Raw genomic sequence first — 8,801 nt, 5'->3', positions numbered from 1 at the left:
CCAGGTTCCAGAGTGAGAGAATCTTTAACCTCTTAAAAGAGAAAACAACGGATATAAATGCTAGCTTTCTTGTGTTTTCTTTAATTGGTATTCAGGAATAGTTCTCTAGGCTTCTTGAAGGACATTCAAAGCTCTTTTTTGGATGTTTGCTATCTTTCTATTTTATTTTTTTGTCAAAATGATGGTAAATGGCCTGTATTTACCATTACCATCCTGTAGTATGCTTTACTAGTCCCTAAGGACCCCAAAGCGCTTTACACATCCAGTCATCCACCCATTCACACACACATTCACACACTAGTGATGGCAAGCTACATTGTAGCCACAGCCACCCTGGGGCGCACTGACAGAGTCGAGGCTGCCGGACACTGGCGCCACCAGGCCCTCTGACCACCACCAGTAGGCAACGGGTGAAGTGTCTTGCCCAAGGACACAACGACCGAGACTGTCGAGACCGAGACTGTCCAACCAGATCGGAAGGTTGCCGGGGCTCGAACCGGCAACCTTCCGATTACTAGGCGAACTCCCAACTCTTGAGCCACGATCGCCCCTGATGATGCAACACTGCTTTAATAATGTTAAATTCTGGCTCTGGGGAGGCCAATCCAGGACTGCTAGGGTTTCACTGTTTGTTTTTTTGTTTGTTTTTTCATCTAGGTATGCTTTTACTGCATTGCTGGTGTGTTTAAAATTGTCTGCTTTCATAATTGGATCAACTTTGCCAAGGTCCCTCGCAGTCACCAACCACTGCAGAGCCTCCAATGTGTTTCACAGATAGGATGTAAACGTTCACCGTTGTACCTCTCTCCTAAAGTCCTCCGTACATATAGATGATGATTTGAACCAAAAATGCCAAATTTTATTCATGAACCCTTTAAGACCTACCATAGACCCAAGTCCGCCAGAGCTTATATTATATTTTTACATGCTGTAGTGCCATTTTTGGGAGCATTTCAAGTTGCTATACATAAATACAACCATTATAGCCCAAATTTTAATAATATGTATGCATTAAGTGCATAGTAATTACATAAATTGCAAAAAAGTGCAATAAACTACAAAAAAATTGAAAATCGTTTTTGTTTTTTTAACATATATTTCTAGTTAGAGAAATTTAACTCACAAGACCTCTTGCTACTGATTTTCAGTCCAGATCTTGTGTAACTTGAGTACCCCAGCCATTGTTTCCCCTCTTTAAGAATGGTTCTTAACAGCCGCTCTTCCACTGAGACCATTTCTGAGGAGACTTTAGTGAACAGTAGATGGATCAACTGATGGGCCAGAAGCAGTTTTTGGGTCCTGTGTCAGGTCTTTTCTGTCTCCCCCCCCCCCTGTTTTTGTTACTTCTAAGGGGTACAACACTGATTCATCCCTTGAGGGGGCTTCAATGACCTATTAATATAGGTCAGTGACTTAACAACCAAGAGTAAACATTCCTCTGAAAATGGTTTGGTACAAGGACTGGACTGAAGGAAGTGAAAAAGCAGCCAATTTCCAAAGAAAACTTTGAAAGACCTTCAGGAATGCTCGACAACTATGGCTCTTTAAAACTGGAGAGAAAGTCTGGCTCCTTAGAAGCAAAATATGAAGACATAAGCAGTGGCTTCTTGGATATAAAGTATATATTTCACCGTATATGTGTGCTCATTATGGTAAATGGTAAATGGCCTGTATTTGTATAGCGCTTTACTAGTCCCTAAGGACCCCAAAGCGCTTCACACTACATTCAGTCATTCACCCATTCACACACACATTCACACACTGGTGATGGCAAGCTACATTGTAGCTACAGCTGCCCTGGGACGCACTGACACAGTTCTTGGTATTCAACTAGTTTTGTACATTTTTATTTCTTGACTTTTGCACTTTTTGATGGGTTAGGGTTCCAAATGTTCAGTATTGAATACAATTATGAATACATAGTCATTAATACAATGACAACCATAAGCCGGTTGAAGATTTGTTTCCATTTTCAGTTTGTTTAAGAGTTCAGATTTGCTAAACGGACAGGCTGGCCTAGATTGTCTTTCCTAATCTTGTTTTTCCATTTCTCTTTTGTTCTGTCCATCTATCTGCAGAGTATATATTTTACCATCCTCTATTATTTCTCTTCTATTATGATCTGTTTTTCCATTTCAGGATGAGTTTTACCAGCAGTTACAGGCCATCAGACAGCCTTGGCATATTCCTAGTGACACAGACAGTGACATCCTGGACCCTCCAGAACAGGATAAAAGTGAGTTACTTTTCTTGCTCTACCTTTCTTCTTTCTTTTTTCCCCTCATGCAGGCGAGACCAAACATCCACAGTGCATCTCAGTTACTGGGAGTTTTTTTAGAAGCTTTCATTTGCACCGTTTACAAATCTGGACCTCTAATGTTTTTACCTTTCCACTGACTTTTTTTTTTCTTTTTTCTTTGTGAGACGTGACGTTCATTTCATCACTGCACAGTCACTTTACCACAATGATTAACTGTTGGATTAAACTGGCAATAGAAACATATTCCTTGTAAAATTCTGCAACGGAGCAAAACGGCTGACTCATGCTAATTTCCATATTTCATCACTGGGTGAAATCCTGGAGAGGTTCTGAAAGGGTGGGATGTTGTCATGTACAATTTCCTTTCCTGGCACCTGTAGGAAATATATCTTTATCAAAATCCAACACATAGATGTGTAGGGGTTTTTTTGTTTTTTTTGCTTAAAAAGTCATAAATCGAGTCAAAGTAATGGCCTGGCTTGGATGCGGTGCAGTGTGTTACTCTGGCTTTGAACATGACAGAATTAAATCAGACCTCCTTGAAAGTTCTGGTCCATAAATCAAATGAGTGCATGTGGTGGTATGGTCTGATAATCACATGCTCGCCGGAGTGAAACTAAGTACTTTTCAATTCACTGTGATCCGCTAAGAAACTGTCAGATTTATACTGCCTTATGACTGATTAACATATGGATAAATGTCTTAGGTCCTGAGAGACTTTTAAGTTATTGTAGCTGCATTAAATGACAAATCAGTCATGTAAACATTACATATTCCTGCAGGTCTGCTGTATCAGAAATATAAATGGACTGGACTGAAATGCTTCAAATGTTATAACAGCCTTATCAGTAGAAGACTTTATTTTTGGCTGCGCAATTATTCCCAAGGGGTCACCACAGCGGGTAGCCCTGCATTTTTGATTTGATGCCCTTCCTGAAGTAACCGCAAATGGATTTGGGACCTTTAAGTTGGGCTATACTATAAAGCCACTCAGTAAGACATTCTGATACTTATTCCAATACAGGCACTGACATAAGGCGACACGGTCAAGACAAAATCAGTAGGGTTTATGTCACTGAGAGCATGAATATGCTCTCTGAAGATTTCCTAACAGCGCATGAAACGAACAAATAAATGAGTAAATCATGAAATATCCCATGCAAACTGAGAGATTCATCCTCTGGGGAAACATGAATATGCCCAGTATATTTAAAGCATTATGATAAATTCTCCTTGGATCATTAAAAATCAGACAAAATTCGATGAAATCTTTTCCTTTTGGGCCATCCAACATGTTTCCACAATTACAACCTGATCAAGTGCTCAAACCAAATCTCACGCTATCCTTTGTTGTATTTGTCAAAGCTTCTTGAAGTGGACCAATGTGCTGGATGTACAGAGCGCTGCAGACCAACACTGGCACGCTGAGGTCCTGTGACTGCTTAGCCAAAAATAAGACGCTTCCAATTTCTGAATGAGTTAAATGATAAAAGACAACGCTCTGAAAATAACTAAGCCCTGTTTTCTCAGCAAACAAAGAATCATCAGCTACACAAAGTGAAAATTAAGTGCATGTGGGACTTAAAAAGACCGCTTTCATTGATGCTATGAAACAAGAATTCCAGTCAAACAAAAGATCAAGCAGGCGAATGGTTGTCACATGGAAATATAACTCTTCTGACAAGTTCCTCTAGAGGGCCGTTGTTTTGCCAAATGTGTATCTTGCACAATAAATGGATGGATTTTCCTAATAGCCCCTGGGGGTCTGCTCTAAGTCTTGGCAGTAGTAATGGCAATGCTGAGAAAGGATATGAACCGCATATTGAATTAGACGTGGCTCAGACAGGGGAGAGGGAGACTGACAGAGAAAAAGAGCCACAAGACGTGACAAAGCACTTTCTGGCGTGAGAGAGGACCCACTGGGACTGTTCACTGAAATCTGGTTTGTGTGCATTTGCGTATGTGCATGTGAGCGATTGTATTAGTCAGTGCAAGGCATTAAAATTGTTTTCAGAGAGCACTTTTGCGCTCTTTATCCAATTTTTTTTTCCTGGGAATTTTTTGACCTATGAAATAATACTGTTAAACAGCAGCTGCACTGACAGCTAAATATGCGATTGGGGAAAAAAAGATTTTTTAAAATCACAGCCTATAAACAAAGCAAGAGGCAAAGCAAACTTCTAATGTTTGCTTATTTAGGAATTGCTTCAAATCATTTTCAAATAAAAACAAATTGAAGTGCTCTCATTGTATGTGTTTTTCAATATGGGGTGCATGTCACTGGATCTAAATAGTTTACATACATGGAGACATAGTCAGTGATCTTCATTTACATATATAAAACAACATGCATCTCCTTAGTATAGCTCATTATGCTTTCTATCTTGCTGCTCTTAAATCTGAAACTGCAGCTGGCTACTTTGGGTTAAAATCCATCCATTTTCTTCTGCCTATCGGGTTCAGCATCACAAAGTGCCTAGAATCTAATCCCAGCTGTTACATGCAGGGTGCACCCTGGACAAGTCACCAGTTTAGAACAGAGCTAACAGACTGAAGCAAACTCCACACAGAAAGGCTTCCCTACGCTGTGTTCACTGCATCATTCCATGTTTGGCACTGATCACCACCTGCACTCATGTATATATCATGTATATATCTATCTACTTAGCACTTTTAATTCTTATTCTCATTTTTATTTTCATGTCCATTTAAGCTTAATTTATAACAGTATTTATAACAGTATGTTTGCACTGAAGCACCGCAGCAATTTCCTAATGTTGTAAACCCGCTCAACATTTGGCAATAAAACCCTTTCTGATTCTGATTCAGGTTAAAGTCTCTGTCTGCTAACACGGCTAAAGCTAAATTGGGTCCTGTCATTTTGGCTGTTTGTGTGCAAAATCTGACACATGAAAAATATTAGTAAGCAAGGGTTTTACCTCTTATTTTCATTCTTTGTACTAAGCAAAAATAGCTGTCGGCTAGAGTTTGACAGGTTTAGTGTAAAGCTATAGTTAAAGTTTTAGACTACGAGAGTTTGCATGATCATAAAAAAAACTGAAAAGTCATAAAATTTGCAGAGAAGCCAGGAGAAGTATTGGAAAACGAAATAAAGCTAGACAGGTGGAAAAAAGCATGGATATTTTTCTTACGTTTTGTTATAGGGTAGTGTCAGGCCATGAACTTAGTTGCAGCTTGCACTTTGACAATATATAAATTTGTGCAATACCAGTAAAATTCTGATTTTCTTGCATGTGTATAATTTTGAATATAGATTACTATAGTAATATAATATAGAATATAGTAATTTTGAATAGAGATTACTTTAGAAACTCTATCCGAGTGGTTAGTCCTAGACTAAAAGAATAAAAATCAGAGAGGATCTCTGCTGAAAAAGGTTTTTAGTCCAAGGCTAGACTTACTTAACCCAAGCCTGTGAAACCGAGTCTACATGTGTGTGTAGTGTAGTGCAGTAAATGGTGCTAAATGAGCTCAGCACTAATACGCCAACCTCACTGCCAGCCTAGTGCTTAATGTGACACCTACTATGGGTCAGTCATTGTATAAAAAGATATTTCAAACGAACCATGCTAATACTTTTTTTTTGTCAAAGCCACAAATGCCTATAAATGTTTATTGTATTGCATTACTGTAACTTCAAATAAGAGCCGTCGTCCTGCGTGACATTTATTCGTTTCTTTCACAGGTGGTTCACGAGACGCCAATAAGAGATCCGTGTTTTCAGGTGAGAATCTGAACAGGTAGATGTTTTAACCTTAAGAGACAGTCTCTAATGTGTTGCATAATTTTGCCACCGCCTGCAAACTATGTCAAGAGTTCTGCTGCTGTAAGTAACTGCTTCAAACTGAGAGAGCCTCAGCGTCTGTCAGTGAGCTCATGTTTAGAGCCACATTATGTTTCCCAAACAACTACCAATGGGCGAGTTGGTAGCCTCCACCTTCATTTACGGTCCATTCAGTTACAGTCACAGGCTAAATGGAGGGCACAGCGGCTCTCAAATGCGATTGGCGGAGGCTGCCTGTGTGTGGAGACGCTGTTGCCCAATTCCATTAAGTCACTTGGGTTGTGAGTTTACACGCAGCAGACAGCGTCAAGTCACAGCGTCAACATTTGGGAGAAGGAGAAAGTCTGTCTGGTTTGAGGTTGTCTGCGGTTCTCCTTCTTGTGGCTCCGGAGGTGCCCACAGCTCCCAGTGTCAGTGTGCCAGTCTGGAGGCAGATCTGAGAACAGGCTGCTGCTGCTGCTTGGCTATCAGAGAGGCCAGAGCATTGCCACAGCAACCAAACTCAAAGCTCACCGCTCTCCCACAACTCTTCTATATTGTGAAATATGGTCACTGGAACCTCCACTGGGCAACACTAAGTCTAATTTTCCACCTCATGTTTGTCCATGACATGCTCAAATATTAAACGGCTGTTTCAAAGTAATTGCCCCAGTTATTATTCTTATTAGCGGTTAAATGTGTCTGATTTTGGTTTCTAGGAGACTGATGTTTTTGTCTTTCATTTTTCACAGGCCTATAGTGACGGAGACCAGAGACATTGATCCAATCAAACTATTATGCAAACCGCTGGACATTTTGAATATGTGAATACACAGACAATTATTTTTATAATTCATAGATAGGAAAGAAAAAGATTGTATACTTTTTCACAGATATTTCATACACATTGTACTGTAACTGTACGATAAAAATGTGAAAATATGACTTGAGAGTATGAAATATGCCATTTATTTTTGTTTGCTCTATAGCATGCTACTGAAATTCTACATGGAGTCCAGCAAACAGATGCATTTTGTTGTCGGTAGACTTTTTCTAGGCCTGTGGCATATTCACACTGTCAAGGCAGCACACCTATGTTAGGATAGTGTTTATTAAATGCACTGATGAAAGATTTTGTGTGGGGTTTTTTTAAAGATACGCAAGTTCTGAAGGGTATCCGTGGAATGCTGTTATATTGATTTGGTGCACTTGTTCTATTTTCTACCCCAGTGTAACACACCTTGTTCTGCTATTTTTATTTAGCGCTTTCTGAATTTCAACCTGGGAGGGGGGAAAAGCACTGAAAGAGGAGTTTTTACCCCCTAAAGCTCGAGGCAGTTTTGTTCAAAAATTTCCCCAGAAATAAGCCAAAATGAAAAGAAACAAAAACAACTTGGCCTCAACGGATGAGGCGCTTGGGAGAATTTTGTAATACAACACGCCTCATTGTCCCCATCATCAGGTTGAACGAGTTCTTATAAACTCCAGGAAAGAATTTTAGTTTTACTCCTTCCAAATCAATCCTTAAACAAAAAAGAAAAAAGGAGAGTACACACATCCTCGTAGTGAGTCATTAAACTCTTATGATACTTAAACGGTCCTAAAAATTCCACCAAATATGAGTCCACAGAAATGAAGGATAACATCCACTATATTCATAGCCGTACTTTGCGTACTTTTTGTGTGCCATGCATGACAACCTTTGAAAAGTTGGGCCAGATGCAGCCTGTTCCTTGTGCAAGGACCTCCAGTGGTGCATAGAGATTAACTCTAAACCTAACGTGTAATAATGAAGTCCTGGTTTAATCCACTTTCCCCCATCTTTTCCCCAGCGTTTAACTATGCGTCTCTTACGTACATGGAGGTTCTGCACAGAGACGTGACCTTTTACCGCACTGCCTCTTCTGTTTGCCTGGGCACTTGTTAGTTAAACTGTGGCTGTCTGAGAGTAACACAGACAACGTCAGCTCCAGAGACAGGCGCACCACGGACACAGCCTTCAGTCTGACAGTCTGATCCCTTCACTCAAACCCCACTGAGTTTTGCGGTAAGGTACGCCGAGCAATGCCAGCTCTCGAGTCTGTCCCTCGGGATGTGGTTGCAAACTACTCAGATCTCCAGCCTCATTTCACAACGGCTGATTCCTGTAAAAAGGATGTGTAAGAAGACTAATCACTTCAAAACTCCCATCCTGTAAAACATGGCATGTGAATTAATGCCCCGCGCATTCTAGCACATTGTGTGCTCTTTGGAAAGAGGATGTGGTTTCTCGCAGATCTGTGGAAAAATTTCAGGACATGGCATAATTAACTCACAGTGGTGCCTTGATATAATCTTTATAACACCATAAACAATATTTTCCTAACAGAGAAGGGAAATGTATCGCTTTGTGTATTTCAATTTTCGTATTTCATATTCCATTTTCCCTATGTTGGAAAAACATTCGGGAATGTGACTGCTGTCTGTTCTTGTTCCACTGATCGCAGGCATGTTAGCTCCGTTTATACTATCAATATTTTCTCTTGAGTTCATGTGTCTCCTCCAGGCTTTCATGTTTTGTGTCAGCCAAATTTCAAGGCATGAGGAGTTCTGGAAAAAGGCAAGACACTCTGAGAGATGAGGACTTCAATTACTGCCACAGATGTCGCACAAAATAAGCACTCTGATCCTTTCTCCTCTGCTTTTTGTGTTTGCCAATGTCTCTGTACATAAAATTACCCACACCCTCGCGCTGCGTAGTATCATATTTCAGATTGT

General features: G+C 40.2%; 1 protein-coding gene across 5 annotated transcripts in view; it reads left to right on the top strand.

Moving 5' to 3' along the window:
* lg9h8orf34 (linkage group 9 C8orf34 homolog) overlaps positions 1-7,956 on the top strand; it is a 70,802-nt gene extending 62,846 nt beyond the window's left edge. For 4 of the 5 annotated variants that reach the window (XM_086306172.1, XM_086306171.1, XM_086306169.1 and 1 more), the window contains 3 exons: positions 2,140-2,236; positions 5,967-6,005; positions 6,797-7,956. In XM_086306172.1, the coding sequence (XP_086162298.1) occupies positions 2,140-2,236; positions 5,967-6,005; positions 6,797-6,804 (144 nt within the window). In that variant the 3' untranslated portion in view covers positions 6,805-7,956. Of the gene's footprint in view, positions 1-2,139; positions 4,867-5,966; positions 6,006-6,796 lie in introns of those variants that run through there. The other variant, XM_086306168.1, reaches the window with a different exon arrangement.
* The last annotated feature ends 845 nt before the right edge of the window (positions 7,957-8,801 follow it).

This window comes from Aulonocara sp. 'chitande type north' Nkhata Bay, linkage group LG9 (genome assembly GCF_057382095.1).
Source record: "Aulonocara sp. 'chitande type north' Nkhata Bay isolate Kocher_YH1m ecotype deep benthic linkage group LG9, A_spYH_male_GT1.1, whole genome shotgun sequence".
Lineage (NCBI taxonomy): Eukaryota > Metazoa > Chordata > Actinopteri > Cichliformes > Cichlidae > Aulonocara > Aulonocara sp. 'chitande type north' Nkhata Bay.
Note: the sequence above shows the minus strand (reverse complement) of the source record. Positions and strands in the feature narration are given on the sequence as shown.